Source organism: Anopheles darlingi, chromosome 3, assembly GCF_943734745.1.
Source record: "Anopheles darlingi chromosome 3, idAnoDarlMG_H_01, whole genome shotgun sequence".
Lineage (NCBI taxonomy): Eukaryota > Metazoa > Arthropoda > Insecta > Diptera > Culicidae > Anopheles > Anopheles darlingi.
The window spans coordinates 29,678,439-29,702,116 of NC_064875.1; the positions used below are offsets into that span (position 1 = coordinate 29,678,439).

General features: G+C 41.3%; 1 protein-coding gene across 2 annotated transcripts in view; it reads left to right on the top strand.

Moving 5' to 3' along the window:
* The window catches only part of LOC125954082 (uncharacterized), a 123,057-nt gene that overhangs the window by 43,582 nt on the left and 55,797 nt on the right, over positions 1-23,678 (top strand). For both annotated transcript variants that reach the window (XM_049684083.1, XM_049684084.1), the window contains 2 exons: positions 7,111-8,137; positions 14,500-15,145. In XM_049684083.1, coding sequence (XP_049540040.1) covers positions 7,435-8,137; positions 14,500-15,145 — 1,349 coding nt within the window. In that variant the 5' untranslated portion in view covers positions 7,111-7,434. The remainder of the gene's footprint in view (positions 1-7,110; positions 8,138-14,499; positions 15,146-23,678) is intronic.

The window sequence follows — 23,678 nt, forward strand, 5'->3', positions numbered from 1 at the left end:
TTTCGAGTATAAGTGATTTTTAGGGATATATGATAGTAAGTAAAAATTTGTTCATTTAAAGTGTGGTGATAATTCTTTAAAGTGGATTTCATATTTTCAATGGACACGGCTTAATGGATTATATTCGTTAAAAATGTAGAGGATCTGACTTGTAAAATGATTCTTAAAAATAACTTTAGTTTATTACATCTTGAACTGTTGCAAAGAAAGAAACGAAAGCCAAAGTTTCATAACTCGGTGTTTTAGAATGACGAATAATTTGGGATATTCAAAATGCCGTCTAGTCGTAAATGATAGATGCTCTTCGAAGAGATGACCTGCACAAATTGATTATCTCCCCCCCTCCCCAAATTTCCCTATCCACTGATAAGGTGTTTTACTTCCTTCCCAGACGCAGAAGAATTCAACATCTCAATCACATGATTGTGTGAGTTTCCTGTTCGAGGTATTTCTTCCGAGTGAGCCGAATATTGGTTGAACGATGATGATGATGTTTGTGGGTTTTGTTATCTCACATCCGAAGCTTTATGCACGCTAGCCTAGAGCTTGAACTCTAGTGTTGGTCGCTTTTTTATGCTGATTGTTTTTGCATGTGCTGTGCCAGATAGTCGATTGCTGCTACCTTTGGCACATCTTCATGTCGCAAAAGTTAACATTCGTCAGCTTCTCTCAAGATCCTACTCGTGTTCGAGAATTGGTTTCGACAAAGCAGACTAAAGTGGGAGCGCGGAACGTAGCAGAATGTGAAAATTGGGGTGAAAAAAGGCGACATAAAAAGCACGTACATGAATTCTCTTGCTCAGCCTGTCACGCCATAATCGAAATTGAATCCTTGTTCAATATTGGCTCGCTAGCTAGCAGAATGTTTCCGGTGTGAATGTGCAATGCATGTATCTTTGACACTGGCTCCTATTGAAGCATAAGTATTATTCAGAAATTGCTAACGCCTGCTGTGCATTATTATCTCTTGGATTGCATAGAACTGCATCTGGCGAATTGAAAGGAGTGCATGTTGGAGCAATTATTTGATAATTTTATATGCTGTCTTAGACAACGGTGAAGAATTATCGATGATACATGATACAAATAATTTTGTTGATTTCTTGATGTTAAAACTATACTAAAATGGGTTTGACATTAAAATTAGTGCAACAAATGTTGTGAATAGAATTTCTTCGGTGCATTCTGATGAAAACTCTAAAATGTTGTTCATTCTCTGTAAGAACCCTTAAAACGTGTTAAAATTTATCTTCCACATGGTTCATAAAACACGTTTCCATAGTCTGTCGCAGACGCTTAAACTAAATTTTCGTTTAAAAATAAAAAAAAACTGGGATAAACACAATTGGATAATAAGACTCAGCATATTTGTATCCTGTATTCCAAATCCAATATGAGAGGTCATCAACGAATGATTCAACTTCATTTTCTATAACAAAGCTTGGGCTCCCACTGTCTTTCGCAGGCACCATCCTAGACGCAAGCTCCTATAGGATAAAGCTCACTCGATAAATCTGTTTAAATTAAGTGCAAGCATAAACACGCAACAGACTGAGGTTTATCAAATCATGAAAATTAAATCACATTGTTCACGACTGAACCGAGAGCACTATGATTCGCCGGCATTCCGGCCAAGGTTCACGAACGATAGAATCGTGTACACCCTCGGCTACCGATGTGATTCCCGTATCACACGAGAACACTCGGCACATGATAGCCACGTCGTAGACCCCTGTTTTTTGGGGGAGGTGGCGATCGTGAAGCTGCAGCATTGCACTGCACCCATTTGTTGATGCAATTATGGCTGCCAAGCTGCTAAAACCTCAAACAACCAACAATCCGAAATGTGGAGCGAGTGCGATGTGCCACGATGAAGAAGATTGCGCTCAAATATGTGAAGCCAACGCCATGCACTGCCAAGCCATGCCAAGCCATGCCATGGTCCGTTTGAGCAGGAGTTCAAGCATGCCGAATTAGTGAAACGTTAACAATTGTAGCTTCTCTATTCGACAGCATGCGAAGAGCATTGCGAGGTTGGTCTGGGAGGAGTTACTTTATCGCCACCGAATGTACGAACTAGGCTTTGGCAAAAGTCAGCTAGAGCTAGATTTAATTGAAAGATTAATTGTGAAAACATGCTTCGATCATAATCACTCCTGCGATAGAAGTAGCGCACGTGAGCTCACAAAGCACCACACACACGCACACATACTAGCTCCTGGAGGCCGGATGTCAAGCGACGCACGCCACGTACCATACAAAGCCGTCCATCAATTAGATTGCGTAAATTAATGACACCATCATGTGCTCCATTTTATGGCCAATTCATCCCAATTCATTTGCTGCTAGTGGAGTCGCGAACTGAATTGCCAACACTTTCGTGCGCTCGGTCGGCCAAAAAGTTGTACCATACCATCCACAAATGGATCCAAGACGTTTGACCCAAGACCACGACGAGGCAACGAGTAGTGGCCACTCGTTCGCTGTCCCCGGCGAACATCGCGTGCTTCGCCTTCAACGACAGTTATGAAACTTTTCCCCTTTCTGCTTCAAAAACCGGGTGGCCAGTAACGAGTGGCCATTTTATGACGGGCGAAGAAGGCACGTTATTGAAGTGCACAGTGCCAGTTCCCGGCTGTCTTAGTGAAGATGTGAGAAGCTTTCCGGGTCCGGGACTTCGACAAATATTCATCATTAAGCTGGTGGCGCTGGTGGACCATTGTGCGAAGTGGAGAAAACGGGCAATGAAAATAGCACTATCACCATCGTTGGCAGTAAGCACGGGCCATTTGGGGCTCCGATGAGAACGACCATAGTTTTCATCAAAGCTTTTTCGCGGACCGCGGCATGGCACATCGATCGATGGGTTGGTCGTTTGGGGATACTTCTTATAGTCTATGTGGCAGGGCTGAATAATGTACTCCATAACTTGATTTGGTGAAATTGAAACGATTGGAAAAGAAGTGGTGTGAGATGACGATAACCACGTTGTCATATGCTATCATTAGTCTACATCCATTTCATTTTTAATGTATCAATATCTAGGATTTTTTTAGGAGTTTGAATAAATTCTAGCCTCTTTTATTCTACAAATGTGTCCTAACAACTTCAAACCCATGCCCTATCGTCGTTGCGTTGTTGCAGCACTGTCCATCATTAATATCTTCAAGTGTTAAAAGCGCACAGAGCATCATACTTTTCATGCTCGGCTATGAACCTTTAGCTGAAATTCGTCCTATGGTGTCCAGGTATATGGCAATTGGCGTGTGATCAATTCCTACCAATCGAGCTTTTTGTAACTTAAACATATGAGTGAAAGTGTAACTAGATAATATAGTTGTACAAAAGTTTAGTGTTAATAGCTTGTAAATGAAATTGTAGACAGGAATAAAACTAGCCAGCTTTCTGTCATCAACGAGAAGAATTTATTAGTCACGTCAGAACAACTGATCGAGCTATGCTGGCAATTTTTCTTCATCAAACTTTTCTGTTTATTTCACCATCACCGCATTAAAAAAACAAAATCCACATACGAGTCATTTTATTAGTAAAACTCCGTCCAGACGAGCAACAAAGTTATCGCGATAACTTTCTCGCCCTACTGTTTACATACGATTTGACAGCTCCGAAAGGGGAGGCAAGCTCGTTCTCGCTTGCTCGCTCTCTACACGTGCATTGCAGTTATCGCGATAACTTCTCGCCGGATTTGTATGGGATGACGTTTGTTTGCGAAGTTCTCGTCGAGAAATTCTCCAACATTCGTCATCGCCTGGACACAGTTTAAGATGATGTTTCTCATGTAGGGATGATGTTTGCACTTTTAATAAAATAACCTGTACTGCTTTCGATGCGTAATAAAAGCAGTTATCAAGCAGATATTTCGTTACAAACTAGCAACATAACATTTAGCTACTATTACCACGTACAGTAAAACACCATAAAATATTAAATCATCTAATACCTAAGTATATTATTTTATTGTTATTTTAAAACGCATTAAAATCTACAGAAATTTTTGAATATCCTTCAACGCATTCCATTGTGTAGATAACACTCGTTTATCTTGCTTATGTTTTCGTTATTAACGGTTTTGACAGCATTTTTTGTGATCTTTCTATGTTGGATTCAAAGTTCTCTCCTCAATCCCTTCTTCACTTGGATTTAAAAACCCATTTCGCCAAGCTGCATGTTCCAAAATCATAGCCAAATGCTACAGGCCTGTATTGAGCGCCATCAATTGGCTGTTCACGTTGCTTTGTGCTTCAACTGATCCCGGGTAGCTTATCGAAATTGAAAGTTGCCTCATCATGGATAGCGACAGCTTTCCAATTGCAAACTCGCTCACAAACAAAAAGTGTGGGAGAAGAATGCCGAGAAAGGCCTCCAATCACAATCACTACTTTGAAAACAGTTGTCGATCATGCCGCGCTCCCGAACAAGCACATGCTATTGACGCTGAAGCACCGACGATGTTTCGAAGATTTCGAAGATGACAAGAGGCAGACAAGAACTGCCACACGCACGCACACGCCACGATCGCGCTCCCCCAGAAACAAACGATGATTTTCCAATCAGAGTAAAAGCTTCCGGGTGGCCCATCCCCGGCGTGTGTCGGTGAGTGCGCGTCCTAAAGCCAAAGCCACTACGCCTCCAGCGACCGAGGTTAATTGGTTAGTTTTCCCACAACAAAAAGATGAAAAATGGCCAAAACTGTTGGAATGGTGTAGCAGTTGAAGCGCAATGTGCGCAGAACAAGTTGCGAGCCCGGGGAAATGCTTGTGGAAGAGTATTGCCGTTCCTTGCGATTGCTACCGACTGCAAGCGCTGCTGGTGTTGATTGGCTTTAGCATTTTCCCGCACATCGTTACGGCCATTCGCCTCCACCATCCCGGCAAATGGCAATCAGTTTGATGGTGTTGTCGATTAAAAAGTGCCGAGGCATCGATGCCGCGAGGAAAAGACTTCCACGGGAAAATCGATACCATCGAGCCAGTTTACCCAATTTCGAGACCGAGAAAAAAAGTTTTCCAACACACCATTTCCCCGTGAACAAACAGTACGATGCTGCACCTTGATCAGCACCAGGCACCAGACATTGCCTGCAATTTTTGGGAAACTTTTCTGTTTTCCCTTAGCGTAACCACAAACAAGCAAACGGGCTGGGATGCTTCAAAGGGGGAAAAGCCTAGGCAAAACAGCGCAACCACCAAACGCATTTACCAAAAACCGAAAATTCATTCAACCATAAACATGCACCGCTCGTCGACTACATGTGACTTGTGTGCTTTGCAGCAGCTGGGCCTCCGACATGTAAAGAACAACAATAGGACAACGTTTGTTTTTTTTTTCATTTCGGATCGAAGGATGTGGTTCTTTTCTCTCTCTCTCTTTCTTTCTTTCTGACCTCTGCCATGTTGCGTTCGTCGGAGCGTTGGGGTCTCCCTGTGATCCCATGACAGCGAGCTGTCATGTCAGCTGCCAAGGATGGATGCGAATGGCGAATATCGTAACACATTCTCGGGCAAAATGGCGAATAGTTGGTCGGTTACGGCGCGTGAACTGTGGCGCAGTCTGACAGAAAAGCGTACCCCAAAACACACACACATTCCGGCTCACTGAGTTTTCCTTCATTATCTCAACGAAGCAGAACTGGCACCGGCACGTCCAGCGCAAAGTAAGCCGGAAAGGCAAGTTTACGAAATCATACGTCTTTTTTAGGGTGGGGGTGGTGACGAAAATGGGACATGATTTCAGACGAACTTCTGTGGCCTCCCATGTGTGGGACGAAAAGGAGGACCTTGAGACAACAGGGAAAACTTTCGCAAGAACGAGAAGTTTGGGTCACCTTGGATGAAAGCTTCAATGTGACAATGAACCCAGAGAAAGGACGTTCGGGGCGTATAGATTAAAATCATTATTTTCTTTTACAAAACAGAATGAACGCAGATATTTTGAGCAGTCGTTTGTGGGTGTAATTTATCTAAAATCTTTTCAAAACGAATTCAATTTTACAACTTAACTGTGAAACAACAATAGCAACAAAGCGACATTTTCTTATTCATTATCTGTGTGTAAATGTTTCATTGAAAATCGAGAACTATCCCCAAAACTACATACGAAACTTGCAGTTTGTCATCCACTAAGACTAACACAAGGTTCAACAACAACACAGATCTGGGTAAAGAGACTGTAATCAGCATTTTACAGGCATGGAGCATTTTGCTGCAGCCATTTTATCATTTCTACAGATTGGTGTAAGTCTAATTTAATTAAACATGCGCTATTCGGTGCGCAACAATAATTAAAATAAGACAAATAAGATCAGCAAAGAACTCTCTGCAGCATTGCTTTTCGACATCTCTTTGCCATTTTCCCACATCGAGTTAAGTTTTTAAAAATCGAATCATTTAATAGTTCAATTATCTAAAACCCGAACTACATAGTGCAAATACCAATACTTTGCAAGTTTATTAAAAATAAGGCACAAGGATAATGATTGTCATGACGAAAAACGACTTCTTTCCATAATTCTGCATAGTTGTGGACGTATCTTCGTGATAGATGGTTCTAGTGTTTCCCATTGCTAATATAACAAAACTAAGTTTTAATTGTTTTATCAGCTAATAGACCATTTTCAAAGATTTCCAACTGTAAGCTTATTCATTTAATGTATTTGAAACTCAAGTAGCAAAAGTCATGTACAAGCTTTAATAATTTTAGCTCTATCAATCGCAATCTTGTATTCAGTAGCTGATCATTATCGGCATTTTACGAAACGAAACCAAATAAACCACCTTAGTTTTCGCGTTCAATTAGCGCATTTACTCCGGTATCTTCAAAACTATTTTTTTTTATGTTAACAAAACTGTCGACAAAACAAATCAAATGACAAATTAACTCAATAGTATACTCAACCTGAACCTTCCACCTGAACAACCTTCCAGACCTGTGTTCTTCTGTCGCAATCGGATTACTTTTGTCAAATATATGATCATTAATTTATGAGAAAATACGCTACGATCACTAATTTATTTTAAAAGAAAAGAACTGATTTATTCTTTTAAGAAACCTCAAACAATTCTAGCATGCTATTTTCCTTCTCTTTCACAGCTCTGTAATGGTGCGCGACTGGTGACTGCTTACAGTGAGTTAAACCGATGCCCATCTCCGACATCAAAGCGACTATCCCGAGAACAACGATGTGGCAAGTCGATCCAATGTCACCCAAGCGCTTAGCAGTACCCGTCGGCAGATCGAAACGAAAGCCTCTATCATATTGATTCCGCCGTCAGCAGCGCACGCACACACACCCGGGGAAAACGGAGGTTGTTGCTTCCAACCACCAACAAGGGCGTCATTATTATCACTGTCATCGTGGTGCAACACGCGCGCAAAGACGCCGAGCGTGAATGTGGCGCACCCTAGCGCACCGCCATGATGTATCAATGCTGTTTAATTGCACTAATGATAGCGAACTGTGCGTCATCATCAGCGGAGCAGACGATGGAACGGCGTACCCATCAGCAGCCGAGGCGACCAACGTTTGCCGATGACAGCCAGAACAGGAGCCAGATTGAAGCATACGGCGGAGGCGGCGGCATCGGCGGCGTCGGCGGCGTCGGTAGCCAACGGACATCGCCGCCGACGGCCAACGAACCCGAAGCCGAGTTTGTGACGGATGACCGGCGGGCCACCGTTGGCCTATCATCGGCAATAGAACCGTTGATCGAACAGGATGTCTACGATGGTGATGACGATGACGATGAGGGGGACGACGAGGACGACGACAACGATGGTGACGGCGGCAGTGAGTCGACGCTGGCCGATGACGATAATGATGAGGAAGTGGTGACCGAAGAAGATGTCGGCGGTGAGGAGCGGACGCGGATGCGGACGGGCCACGGAAATGTCATTATACGCGAGGGCTTCCAGGTGCCGCCGGTAGCGGTAGACCGGCCGGTCACCGCCAAGCTTACGGCCGCATCCGCTCACGCCAACGTACTGTCCGAGCTCGAGGAGTCGCTGGAGGCGATCGAAAAATCAATCGAAACGACTGGCTCGAAGCACCGTCCACAATCCCAACACCAGCAGCAGCAGCTTAGCTCTCAGAAGCCTGAGCACCAGCAACGCACAGCAGGTAATTGTGTTAGCATTAATAATTCGAAGGATTGTCACCGATCCTTCGTGCTGGATTATCAAGCAGAAGAAGCAGTAGATGAAGGCGCATGGGGGATTGCATGGGAGTTAGACAAAAACTGTTGGAACAATTAAGGGGGATAAAAAGAATCTTCAAAGCTCTGTTGGTCTTCAAGCAAACGGAACATTTCCTAGATTCCTAGGTGTCGAAATATTGGACTGGCGAAAATGTGATGACATTTTTTTTATTCCTTCAGAAGTAGGACCTTAAGTTCCTTGAACTTGAAGATTTTTTAACGTAATCTATCAGCCTTTTCTTGAAAATGTTATAATAAATAACGTTTTTTGAGAAAATTTGGTCATATTTTGCGTTTGTTGAAAACTACGTCCAAATTAAGAAAGACACGTCTGCACAAATGTACTTTAATACGATTAGGATTGCTAAATTAGGGTTGCTTTAGTTAAATTTGGCTGGAAGCTCTGTGAACGTATTTTTTAATAATTATAAACCTGCCTCAGTTTTCTAAATATATAAATGCCGCAGTATAGTTTCATATTCAATGTCAACACAAGGGTCTGACATCCTGCAATTCGTATTCATATTACTTCAGTATTTTACATCGTTAGTTTCAGCATTTAGATATATGCATTGTATGCTATTTCAAATGTGTATGACTGGTTACAAATGTGTGTAAAATTCAAAAGTGTTTAGTGTATAAAAATTGATACTTCATAATAGCATATTCCTAAAATCGTTTTTTCTCAAAAATTTATGTGATAGTTGGAAGGAAAGGTTGCTATTTCCTTTCAAAGACTCGTTCAATCAGTATGATCGAGTCGTATCTTTCATCTATTCCTATCTCCCTCCTAGCAGATACGGGAAAGGTCTTATCGAAGCATTTAAAAAGAGCCGAAAGAGGCCAACGAAGAAGCAAAAAAGCACTCGAACACATGGTAATCCCATTGCAATGTGAAGTACACTATTTGTTTGGATCAATTCCAATCAAAACCCTCGTCTATCCTCGCTATAGCGACTTAAAAATAAAGTTCGATAAAGCTAGCTTCTCACCAGCGAAAGGGGTTAAAAAAACATACCATACCGGAACAGAGAGAGAGACACCAAGTCACTTGCCAACTTTTCTGCCATCAGAATTAGGTGCACGATAAGCGCTTGGCGCTGGCAGCCAAGCTACCTGTCGGTTTTTGGGGATGAAGGATTCGCCAGGAGAGATCGATCGATATCTCAGCGCTTTCAGCAATGCTGGCAGCGAACTCAAAGCCCCTGGCGCTGTTCGTATACGTTGCCGAAACAGAGTTGCAGAAAGTTGGAGATTATTATTTATGAGGAACCGCGTGAAGTGACTGAAATGAGCGATTCCATCATTCACATCAAACCGTTTGCTGTGAAACTACCCGTGAGCGCTTCTTGAAACGTCTGATTTCCTCCGTTCATTTTCCTGTGGCGTAGCTGCCGCTGCCATTGAAAAATCCATTATTTCCGAGGTTTTAATTGTTTTCGATGTGTTAACATAAACAATCCACAACCGTTCGTATCTTGTTCGCATCCCGGAAAACCATCAAGGCATCGTTATCACCATTTGATTTATTGCCAATATCGTGAGAACATTGTATCCAGAAACAAACGCTCTTGCCGATCCTGCTGAGCGTATCAAAATGATTGATGGTCTACCCTGAACAACTGCAGGAATCTGTTGTATAATTTAATTATAATAAAATATCTAGGTAAATGTCAAATGTTTGTTTGTTAGTAGAAATACTTTTATTGATTTTAAGTATACTTTGTCTTTCATATTCCATTATTCATTGCACAAATATCGTTCCTTAATGCTTTCTGTCGGTAGTGAGCTCACGATAAATTGATAGTTTTATCATTTATGATTTTTGCAGCAGTCTTTGTAAGCACTTTCACACATTAGCCAATGCACTCAGTTTCAAAGTGATTTTCGTAAAGCATATTTAATTGCCATCTTAATAGGAATACTGAACAAGCGGTAATATAAATACTAACAAGCGCGCATGGCTCGATTGGTCATCACGTCGTTTGCCTAAAGGGATGTTTTCTAATAAGCAATGCCATTTGCGCATCAGAGTCAGTCAGTAATTCCAGTCTAGGTAATTATTTTCCTGAATATAATCCATTACGAGGCATATTGGTTCAGTTCAGTGATTCCAATACTCTCGTAACATTACACTCGAGCTTCGACATCAACTGCAACACTTCATATGAAACCAATTTGTCGCAATCCGTTGCATTTTAATTAGGAGAGCGCAACCTGACGGAAGGGATCGTAAATTAACCGGACCCTAGCCAATCCTGGGAATTCAATATTTGCAGATGCATCCAACAAAAGTACTACGCTCATCCCAACATCATTTTACATTTGAGAACCAAAAAAAAACTAATTACCTACAAGCAAACATGCGCCGTCTCTTGTATCATCATAAATTGTGCCAAAAAGGAACCCATTGTCTACTCACCATGTAACACTATCTTCCACTATCTGTTTGGATCTGCAACAAAAATTAAAATGTTTTCTACCCCACTTCCACTCGGCATTGTTTGTTTCTCTTCCAGCGGTGCAACAACAATGTGCTGCAACAAAGTATCAATTATGTAGCACAAGCTGCTAACTACTTTCGCCCTTGTTTGTTGTCCCGTTTTGGATGCCGCGCGCAAATATTCTCCCCCCCACCCTTGCCTTTCATCAGTTCATCTCTCCCCAGAGAGGATCATATTAATTATGTAATATTTAGCCTGCAATTGAAAACCATCGCCAGTGAGTGTTAATGTACGTTTTCGTGCAGGAAAGTACCACGGCAAGAGCAGCCGAAGAGCGTTGTTTCGTGGAAGTTGGGAGCCAATTCGGAGAAACGCAAGCGAGATGCATACCCGGGAAAATGGGGTGGATACCTGGTGTACAGGGCTTCGTTGTAGACTAAGCTGCAAACCCCTTCGGTGTAATGATGGGAATTACTATTTCTATGGGCGAAATTATGCAAAAGCTGCATCATCATCATCAGCATGATGCAGCACCCCAAAATGGCACGTTCTGACCATCCGCACCCGTGTCTTTTGCTCCTCCCTACTACGTCTACGAGCTTAAAATAAATATCGTCCAACGGTAGCGCAATGCACAGCACCAAGGCACGGCCAGGGATGCACATCCATGACCACCATCTGTTCCTCCATCGTTTCGTTCCCGGAAAGCCAAACCGAAAAGTTGCATTTAGCAAACTGGACCGCGTTACCAGGAAGGGAGAAATGGTCGCCCACCTAATAGCCTAAAGCGCTTCTCACTGTTTCGAATGCAATTAGTTTAGGTTCGAAATCGAATTAGCTATGCAGAGCTGAGCAATGCGGCTCTCGGCCCGGTTTATCGGCAACGGGACCGCGACCGCGCATTGCACCGATAGTGGAAGCGAGCGGAGGACGATTGACTGCATTCCTGCACCAAATGTCTCGTTGCAATTAACAATCTAATGAGCCATTAGCGTACCACTTTTTTTTTGTCTCCTTTCTGGCAGCATGTCATAATTGTGTGGAGATAATTCAACGAATTCTTTATGTTCGAAAATGGATGCTCTAGTAACATATTTCATTGGAAACAATTTGCAATTTTATGAACTTAAAAAAATGAAGCCTAGTTCCTAAGCCGAAATTGCAGCTAAACATAATATTATATTGTTGTTTGTTTGTTCGATTATGTTATAGGTTGCATGATGATAATACGGTGTGTAATAAAGAGGACAATTGGTATATTGGTTGATAATCAGTTTCTCGAAACCATACCCAGACCGTAAATGCTAATTACGAGCAATTTTGGTATCGAACAATTATGTATAGGCCTATTTGGTATAGGCCTATTTGTTATTCAAGTAACACCTTGCTAATGGCATCATTTCATTGGAAAATGACGAAAAAAAACCACAAACATAACCCTCATAAAACTAGTCAGCATTTAAGCGATAGACCAGGACATTGACAATAAAATAATTTTAAACCGTTTGCATATAATACATACAACAAATACAAAAGAAGCTTAATGATTATGTGAACTCCGTTAATTAACACGAGAAATTTTATACATTGAAGCTCCTGTTGCATTTTTTTGCAAGTGCAATGAAATCGATCAATATCTTCAAAGAATTGTAACTAAATAAGGCAAATGAATTGCTTTGAGGAATATTTTGCGGCAACAATTCTGATCAATACTTATTGTATTTGACGTTTAGCTCTAACGGACTGCTTTTTCAGTAAGACAGGAAGGATCTGCTGAGGTTTTGGTGAGATTAGAAAGCAATCATATCTCGCTTCCCTGTTGCCAAAACTAAATTCTTATTTTTATTGTCAATAGCCGGGCCTTTAGTGGCTAGTAATTGACCAGCAACGGCAATTAAATTGGAAAAAAGAGGAGATATTGTAATCCATCAAGAAGATGCAAAGCTTCCATCGTCGAAATAAAACTCCCCAAAACTCGAGCTTGGTTGGGAAGTGTTAATGCAATCAAATGTATAAATCCTTTCTATCGCAATATTTCCTGGGTGATAAGACACTTCGCTCTGGAGAAGATCATAAAGAATGATTTCAACAGGGTTTCACCGATTAGCATCAACTATTCCTTTAACTAGAGTACAGATTTTGCTACGAAACGGAACACTTTTTAACCAACACGGCTAACACGAAAGTTCATCAGCAGTTATTGCAAATTCTCGTAGAAACAATGCGTTACTTTTAATTCAACCTAACGTTTCGCACGATTTTTGTGATCGTTAACATCAGTCACCTTGATGATATTGTTTTCTGTTTGTTATTTTGTTTTCATCAAACAGTCGCCATTTAAATTAAATGACGAATACCATTAGATTATCTTCAACATTTGCGTCGATTGCCATGCAGCTTAGTTTCTAGATGCGCTCACCTGTCGAACACATCCACCTAAAAGATAGTCTTTATCTTTCGCTGCGCGAAAATCCCTTTCGTCGCCTGTGATAAGTGATGATCAATTCCGTATTCCGTATTCCTTATTCCGAATTGTTGCACTCCACTCCACTGCTGCTCCTAAGCCACCTTCTAAGCTTCAATTCACCGAAGGCACCGTTCCGTTTGATCTTGGCGCACCTCGCTTTCATGTCGTGTGTGTGTGTGTGTGTACCTTCGGGGCACACACGATGGTAATGGCATCGCAAACGAGTTCCTTTAAATTTACCATTTTCTCGCGACCACCGCAACGCACTCCCTGGGAGAAATCGAATATTTGAGCTTTGTGCGACTTGCTGTGTTCGGTGCGTAGCCCCATCCCAGGACGTGATGTCGAGTACCGGGCGCGCGTAACGGTTCTAAACCACCACCTCCTTTTCGACGGGTCTTTGGGAAATTGAACCTGAAAGCTCCACGCTGCCTGAGCTACCTGCTGGTTGCCACCCGTTCCCGGTGCTCCATGAAAACTTTCGCAAGCTTTGCTACGTCTGCAACATATCGAACATAGGAACGGTCTGTAGTCTCAGCTCTCTCAACACACGAACAAGTAGCATGTTACGGCACATAATGTTAACCTATTGTGTGGCGGATCGTTCGACACACTGCTTCACCAATTTCCTTTTTCCTTCTACGAGAGGCAAATTTTGATTGGATTACACACACGACGGACGTACGCGGATGGGCTGCTGTTGTGTTGTACCCATACACGCGCGCACGTGTTTGTAAATTTGTATTCCGCTTGCACACAAGGCACAGAGAAAAGGAAACACAAAAAAGTGGAACGAAGAAGCAAAAAAAAAACGGCGGCGGAATCGAACCGGGCTTTTGAGGTTGGGAAAACCACACACACACAGCCCGGCTAGCACATCCCTTGGCGTCGGTGGCGCTCGTCGTCTGCTCGGCAGCATGTTCTCGGCATCGACTCGACACACACAAAGGGAACTGCGTGGCCAAAGGTTGTGGTTCAAACAAGCAAACATCTTTCTCGACAATCGCGCTGACACTGAGCGAAATCGTTGCGCGTTGCTGCAAAACGACCGAATCAACACAAACTCTGTCAAATGTCACGGAATTCAATTCAAGCTGAAGGAATGGAATCGTTCCAACTTGGGCCTTGGAGATCAGAAACGCCGGAAGATGAAGAACATGTTCCGATGCGACAATCTCTGACGCTCTTGCACCGGGCAATGCACTGCCCTTTGGGAGTTGTTTTCAAGCGTATGGCTTTGCGAAGACAAACCATATGAGCGAAGTCTTATTAATATCCTTGCTCAAGATACGACTTAAGAGAAACTAATAGAAGACTAATGTCGCTGGATGTCCATCTTCCTATTTTTTTTCACTTCTTTTCCTTCCGCTTTCAGAATCCATCGTTCAATCGCCATCATCCTTGCTGGACCTGACCGCAAACCCGGCCGGAGGCTACTCCCTGTCTACGACGGATTTGGGCGGACTTACGCTGGCCCCATCCGCCGTCGACATCCCGAGCGTCGTCAATCTATCTTTCGTAACGTCATTGCTACAACGAAGGCCATCGAATGCGCAAGCCGTTGCATTGGTGCAGAGTGTAGCCGACGACGTCAGCACATCGCCGGCCTTGCAGCAGCCGAACAACGAACCCGAACCACCGGAGCTACCGCAAAGCCAAGCCCACAGCCAACCGGACCCGGAGGCGGAATCGGTGGAAATGGCGGCGAGTAGTAGTAGTAGTAATCCCAGCGGCCCAAATCTACACCGCATGGCCACCGGCAGTGGAACGACGACGCAAACAACGAGGATCCCGCAGCTGGCAACGGTCAACCCCAATGGGCCACAGCAACAGCAGCAACAGCAGCAGCAGCAGCAACGACATCGAACAATCAATTCGATGAACCTTAATCCGACGACCCCGGCCATGGTGGTGAAACCGGTCGGGGAGCATCGGAAGCTGTTGAAGAGCACCGGTCCCATCCTGAACTACGTCTTTGACCACCATCCACCGTACTACAAATCGAACTACTATAATGCGAGGTAAGTCTTTATACGATGCGATCCGGCGGTGTACCAGCGGATCCGCAAATCCTTGATCCTCCTTCCTTTCGGCCACAAGGACAGTGCAGTTCGATCGACGGTTTGAAAGGAATCGCGATGGCTTTTGTTCGGGATGATTCCCAGGATGAACCAATATGTGTTTCGGTAGCCCGGATGTAAAGCGATGGGAGATTGAAAGAGTTCTTTCTAAAAAACAAGTTGTTTATTTAGAGACATTAGAAAGGAGGTATTTTGTTGATGTAAGAGGCCTTGTTAAAATGCAACATGCTAATTGATTCTTAAGCAATGAAGTCTTTATAAATTGAAAGCATTCGTTATGGATGGCTAATTAATGGATGGGCTTATCGTGGGAATGTCATTATAATGGCAAACACCTAATACACTAAGGAAACTTTTTATAGCCGCACTCACATTTTTAACGTATCTTCCAAACCGTTTCATAAAATAAACTTCTGGTTTTGGTTGATTTTTAAGCAGCCAAAATTTTGAATAAAAACATTTAGTTGAATGGAGGTTTTATGGTTTCCGGCATTTTTTGATCAAAAACGATTTATTCGAAATCAATATCGGGTGAAATTTATTTGTTTCATGAACATATTCGAAAGTAAACTAATTATTTTACTTCTCTGAACCCTTAATGACTTGGAAAGTCCTGTTAGTTCTACTGCCATTTTATAGCATTTTTTACTATTTTTGGGTCCATATTTTCTTCTGTTTCTAAAGTTGATACCTTATGCTGCTCTACGGCTTTTTATGGGCATGCATCCATCGAAATATGATTCTTCAGACCTTTTTCAATGGATTTAGCAAAAAACTACGCGGTGGCCATTCACAAAAAAACAATTTTGTGGGTATTAAACCATGGATTGGAAAAACCATGGACCATGGAAAAAAAATGTTTAGAAGTTATTCAGCTCGAAAACTAAAAAAAACGAAAACTAAAAGGTCCGTGGAGCTTGCATCTAATTATTAAAATCGTATTACGACGCAAAATTGAGTTGTGCCCGTAACAACATAACAACCTAATCATTTGAGATTTTCGTGGAAAAACTCGAGATAAGGAATCTTTCTGTTCTTTTCGTAAATCACACCAGCTGTCTGCGAAATCATCAGAACGACCAAAAGTAAGCATCTATTTATTAAAAAAGATCACCTACAGTTGAAAAAACCAGAAAAAATAAATATTCTGAATCAGAACTTTTATTCAGATTTCATCTGTAGAAGAGCTACAAAGCACAAAGTCGCCGTACCCACTGACGTGTTATTGCGAGTTTTACTAATTTCAAGTTGTTCTGGTGGCATATTTGATTTATATTGTAAAGACTAATTCATGTTTGATCGGATTATGTAAGAGTCCTTGCGAACTGCGAGACGCAAAAGGGAATTTGAATTTCAGTACCGATTTAATGGATTTTTACAGCAGTTTCATTTTAGTTGTCCTTCATTAACGTAATTAATTTTTACGGCCTTCGCTACAAAATTGCGAAATTTTGTAGATCCTTCAAAATAATATTGATCACTTTTATTTATTTTCGTTTTCTTTGGCCGATGCATCCTAAAAGACCCATATCAATATTTCCAAAAATATGATAATATCTTCCCTTACTTGTTTAAAATTCTTATTTTTAACATTCTGTGGCTATAGAAAGTTGGCTCAGTATATTACATTGAATTCAAACATTCAACCATTAAACTTCTTTGAATACTAACTGAAGAACTCATACCATACAAAATCTGTTTGTATTCGCATACCCCATTCTATCGACACAGAACATGATTTTCCATTGCTTGAACGCTGTGTAACGCTGCTAGAAAACTGTAACTTTAAAGCACACTATTACAAACTAAAACACACTAAAGCACAACTTATAGCTCATCAGAGACTACTTACTATTTATTTAGTCAAAACAAAGTACCTGCAGACAGTCTGCTCGATACTCGAAAGTTTACCAACATGTCCCATGTTTTTGCGGGAAAGGTGTAACGGACATCTGCCAACAGGCGAACAACCAATAAACCAACACCAACGACACAAGCAGTTGAAGAAACAAGAAAGTGCGGCCAAGCATTTATGTGCTAGTGAAATCACACATCCGGTAACAAGATGCAAGTATTGCGGACCTCTACCACTTCCGTAATGGGTTCTACGTGACCGTTTTATCAAGCGCATCTAGATTTACCTGATTACCGTAGTTGCTCAAGAAGCTACATTGCAGTGAAAACTGGTGCCAGGACTGGTGCTGGCTGCGCTGACGTATTACGCTGCAGCATTTCCAGCGTTTGCGGTTCCAGCACCGTCAAGTGGCACACGTGTGGCTCCGATTTGTTGTCGCAGAATTTTGCGATGTTCTAAGATCCACGGAACTTTGAAGATCCTCTGAACTTCGTATTTGTATTGCTAGTAACACCAAAGGTATTGATCTGTATTGCAGTATTCTCTCCAGAGGAGTCTAAGGATTATTTTTTTATAGTTTTTCAAGTCTGCTTTTTCATTGCATGGCATCAAAATTAGAAATTTAAACATACGGAACGTTTACATATGTAATCAAAATGAAACATTCACTCCATGGCATCAAATATAGAACGGCGTGTCTCCAAAAATGAAACAATTTTTCGGTGGCCGCGTATGTTTCGTTAGAGTATACTTGTATAAGCCCTTCGATATGTTTTTGTACGATTATAAGTTTAACCCTCGGTTGGGCACCCGGGTACCCGGGTATCCATTTCAAGTTTCAGCGAAAAAATGAATGACTTCCCGTAAATATTTTTTCACGAAACTCCGGATCCCCAAAGTACAACTCATTTCACGCCGAATTGGCATCGGAATTGTTTTGATAACTAATATTTAAAGGTAATTATGGACCGATAAAAATAACATACGCCCAGTGGCACCCGGGTACCCGGGTACCCAGCGCGTTGCCCATGCATATGAGCTATGTTTATAAACACAAAATAATACTTTTGATCAACATTTATCAATATTCTCGGGTCTATCAATTGTTAAATAAGTAAACTACAATATTTTAATGAAAATAAATTCAAAATTTAGTTATTGTTGCGTTGTAACAATAGCAATAGGAGAAAAATAAGTAACACATTATTCAGCCCTTTATGTGCAATTTCACCTATAAATTATTTCTCATACTGATTAAAAATGGTTTGTACAATGCCATTTTCATAACATATGAGTAAACTATTCACTTATTTTGATTCAAAAGACTTAAGGTGGGGTTTCGGTTGACCCCAGAGACAAATATAGCAAGTGAGAGCTCTGATGGAAGTGGAAGGCACCGCGATAATTTAGATTCATATAACCTGTAGTTGATTTGGTATTTGGGAACTTCATTTTACCAAAAAATGCTCTATATTTCAACTTGTTCAAAAACTAATCTTACAACTTGAGCATTCAAGCAATTTTCAATTAGATAACTAGGAAATTTGTCCCCATTGCGGATGAAGTAGTCGCCGTTCATAATACTTTTGCACACCTCACATGTTGTTTTCTAAAAGTTATATGAATGTGACAAAACAATTGGCAACGCGGATAACGAAAAAAAGATTTTGTTGATTATTGTTCCTTGCTAAGTTCCAATATGTGTGAAGTTCTGCGACAATAACAAGTAAACTAATTACAAGTAGCTGGACGATTGTGATGATTCTGTATGGTTCTTCTCCCGGGTAAGAAATCAAATGTTCTACTTCTCTGGCGTGAATGTTTGTCTATCAGCCAGAAAATGTTTGGCCGGTAGTAATCTAATCAGATTACAGATTAAAAACAGATTAAAAAATAATACATTTTGAAATACACGGAAACTTCTTTACCGTACACTGTTAGCTTTGCGCGAATGTATTGTGTAATCGTGAAGGTCCCTTCATATGAATAGCTGCTCGTAAATTTGTGAGGAATACCTTAAAAATGACAGCTTATGTGTTACAAAATTACTATTTCGCATTGTGCATTCCTATCTTACTAAAAATTATGTACCTTTCACATCTGCAACATTAATTCGTACAAATGGTATGGTATGACGAAAGTGTTTGCTTGTCGGTCACCATGGACAGCATCACTAGTATCAATTGTGTGGGTTGTGCAAAAGCCTTTTACGATGCAAAACAGTTTTATTCGAAGAAATAATTAATTTTATTAAAACAATTACAGAAAAATAACATCACTTTTGGATTTCAATGCTTGCTATGCGATGTACTCGGTAGAGAATGACCGTGTGAAGCGGTCCCAATGATATTATGTTCCTTGTTTTTATTGTTTTTTAATGCATTTTGTTTTGATTTTGAAACAAAAACACTTTGCCAAGACCCTTAAATTAGTTCTTGTGCACTATTTTTGCCATAAAACTGATGAAAACGGCGGAACAATCACTTAACTATGCAATGCACATGAGCTGGGTACCCGGGTAGCCGGGTGCCCAACGAAGGGGTAAACGCCGGGTGCCCAACCGAGGGTTAATTGGGTAGCCCCGTTGAGTGTTATCGAAATTTGCAATTTTTCAATTTTGGCAGCTTTTCGCAGAAGCAATGATTTGTTCGATGATGATTTAGACTAAAACTAAGAGATTTGCACAACTAATGAAGAAAGATTATTATCAAATCCGATAAAATCTTGACTGTGCTACCTGAAAAATAAAGTTCAGGTGCAATGTTCATAATTTTAAATCCATCTATCGAGCAGGTGTTACGCTTCGATGAAGACCAATCATGAAAAGGAGTTGAGAAACACGCTTCAAAGTAGCAACATACGTCGAAATATTCATAAATAACGAGTTAAAAAACAATACTTTTGTTAGTTTTATTTCTGATTCAGTATGCATAAAAAAAAACAAAATAGAAAAGCAACAAAAAGTCAATATGTAAGCCCACGCTTAAATCCGGTTTTCTGTTTGGATTTTGGTTTCTGGAACACGTTTTGCTTGAAATAATTGATAGATAGATTGTCCAAAAATATATAGTCTAGTAAATAATCAAATTACATCAGTGACTGTCAATTACTTGGAAGACCTCCACAGAGTTTCAGTCACTAGTCTAGTTGCAAAGCCAAGAACGCGTTATTTTAGACCGTTATTTAACACTTTTCATGGTACTTAACGACACACTATCCATGTTCAACACTGGTGTAGCTGATACACTCGCATTTGACACTTCAAACCTTCAACAGCAGCTAATTTAGCGTGTAGTTCAAAGAAACGACAATTTGACTTCACTTTTCGTTGGCATAGAATCAGATTCACACAATCACAAAAAGGCAGTGTCATGCGCTCTCGTGTCCTGTGGTCTGTTTCACACTGCAACGAACGATGATGCAACCGTCACTACGATGTGCAGCATATCATTTCGTCATTTCCAAGCATCTCATTCGGCATCGCATTACTCTCTTCATACACACAACCCCTTACTCACTGACATCAATTGGAATCGCACTTTGTTCCTTCCAAACGGCACCATTTAAGGCCCATTAATCTTGAATGCGGCGAGTCTTTTTTCTACGATTCCCTGAATGATGCAAAGCGTGCAAAGCGATCCTTTCAGGATCTCGCGCTCTGCGAGAATCCTTTCTAGGCAGAGATTCTACTCCATTTGCCACAGCGCACGGGAAGTTCATTTGCCACGATCTACGCGCGCATGGACCCGATGCATGGACCACCGGAATTCAGCGGCGATAGTGCTCCGACGACTGGCTCAAAACCCATCGTCATAACTCCGGCTCTGGCGGATGGTGGTTAAAAGTGTCCAACTTTCCGGTTCCTCGACGGCTCAATCGCTGACGGGCTGCACACTGGTGCAATTCAATCAACGTGCCGTGCGTGCGGAAGGGAGGGGAGGGGAGGAGAAAGAGAATTATGATGAAAAAATGCGTTCTCCTATGCTGGCCGCGCATGTTGGTCTTTTTTCTCATTTTCTTTTTTTGCCTGCGACATCGGTTGGGCCCTGAACACCCCACGAAGCCGTCACTCCGAGGAGATGACATTGATAAATCGGTACCACACAAGCGCTGTTCGTTGCTGCTCAATCGGGAATGACTTCGAAACTGTTCCTTTTTTTTTCTTTCCTCCAGAGCTTCTCTGTTGGCGTTTGTGTCGCGTGTGTGTGTGTGTAGTCGCACGCTAGTAACACCAGCACGCCTAGGCCACGCCAGATTAACAATGGCTCGCAGCTCGAAATTCCTGGTACCAGCAACGCCATGCTCTAGTCATGCAAACGAACCTCTTACCCTCTTGCTGGAGCAAAGTGTATCAGAGTGTATCTTCCTGGCATGCATGTGCATTTGTCGCCTAGGCGCGTAATGGCAAAAGGGGCTGGAGCAGAGGGAAGGAAGGGGGCACAAGCATCGCGTTGTCGTCATCGTCCTATCAGATCCTGGTCCCGATACTTTGTTCTAGTGTCATGCATCATGCTATCATGTAGAGTCATCATGCATCATTTTGTTCCCCAACCAACCAACCAACCAACCATCCAAGCAACGCAGCAGCGTTCGGCGTTCTTTTTTGTTTCTCGTTCTTCTCGTCGTTGTTTCCTCCGACACAGGCGACAGTGAGCCAGCCAGATCGATGTCCCATAGTTGTCCGCATATCTTTCAGATCATCCCCGGACTCTGTGCTGTTGCTGGAATTAATGTCTGTTGCACCACGGATTTGGAGCGTAAAAACCGGCTCTCCGTATCGCAAATCACGCATCACGGAAACGGAATCGGGGTTGATTGATTTGATCGATCTACACCACTGATGCACCAGGTTCGAGGCTCGAGAACTCATCTTAGTTAGTAAAGTTTTAGAATCTAATCCAAAGTGCTGCGAAAGTTTATCCAGATTAAATAATTCGAAAAGGCTGAAAGCTTTGTTGCTCAATAAGCTTAGAATAAATAAATTTATTCCCAGCTGCTGTACCTATTTTGGCTTGTATTTGTCGTTGGATTGCATCTGGATATTTTGGAGCGGTTTTCCCCAAATTTACGTCTGTGTTCAAAGTCCATGCGCATCATAGCGTCAAAACTATTAAACTGAAATTTTTAGAATTCTCCTAATCAGCACACTGTTTTCCAGCTGTGCAATATTTAACAAAACGATTGAACGGTTACAATATTGAAACCGATTTTTTTAAAATAAATATGTAAGTTAAATGTTTTAATGTCAATTTGAACATTGTAAATAATCCAGCAGAAAGCTACGATGGCTACTGAAAAAAGTACATTATTGCAGATGCGCCATTAAAAATTAAATGAAATAGACGTAGTTTCCATCCATTTTGCCCCGTAATAAGACCAAGTACTCTCGAAAAGATTTATTAGGTCCCTGAATTAGTTTTTTCAATTTTTTGCTACAACAAAACCTATTTATTTTCTAAACTAAAACATCCACTGCTTGCTTCAAATGGATTCATTATTGACGATAACATTCTCCATCAATAATGTGTCTAGTTTTCCAGAGGATTTTGGTGCAGTACACTGTTAAAATTTTAGTTTGTTTCATTTTTTCGGGATTTCATCGGGGTTGGGCCGAGAGTTTTGTGTCTCCGTAACGTAAAAATCTCTGGTATCAATCATTTGAAGCCAGCTGTCACAAATTTTTTTATATAGGGCCCTATTGCGAGTGTCTTGTCTTGCAAACGAGACTGCCTTACTACTGCTGAAAAAACTTAGCAGTCTTGCATAGCTTTTATGAATGAATTTGTGATTTTTTACAGCCTGATTTCAAAACAAATACTAATACTAACAAATTAATCACCAACACCACCAAAATCCAACATCTTTCGCTACAATGGCAACTACGACCAAAACGAAAAAATATACCATTTTCAGTCTCGTTTTCAAGACTCAGAGTCTGTTGCCAAAACCTACCAGACTCTGAGTCTTGAAAACGAGACTGAAAGTCTCGTTGCCATTGGACCGAAGGATGTTGGTTTTCAGTGGTGTTGGTGATTAATTTGGTAGTATTAGTATTTGATTTGAACTCAGGCTGTAAAAAATCACAAATTCATTCATAAAAGCTATGCAAGACTGCTAAGTTTTTTCAGCAGTAGTAAGGCAGTCTCGTTTGCAAGACAAGACACTCGCAATAGGGCCCATAGTAACATATTGATCACATATTTTAACCAACAATTTTTCATTCGAGAAAAAAAAGATATAGTTAATATGTGCAGTGAGTTAATATGTGCATAGTGAACAGTTACGTATTGCCTTTTAACAGTATTTAGTCATACTTTAAGACGTTATAACACATAAACGTACGAAACTGACCCAAACTCGTTGGCATGAAAGAACTAATTTAGAGACCTGATAGTTTAATATTACATTCTGATAAAAGAATGAAGTTCATCAGTTTCTTCACCAAACATAAATTTTAGTTACCTAAACCTCCTTCTCTTATTACCGTGAATAGAACTCGGGGAACTGATATGCAGCAGAAAAATCCCAAAAAACCTCACGAAATCACACAGCTGCGTAGTGCGCGTAGTGAACGATTACTAAACAAAGACTAGGGAAGAATTAGACCATGACCAACTG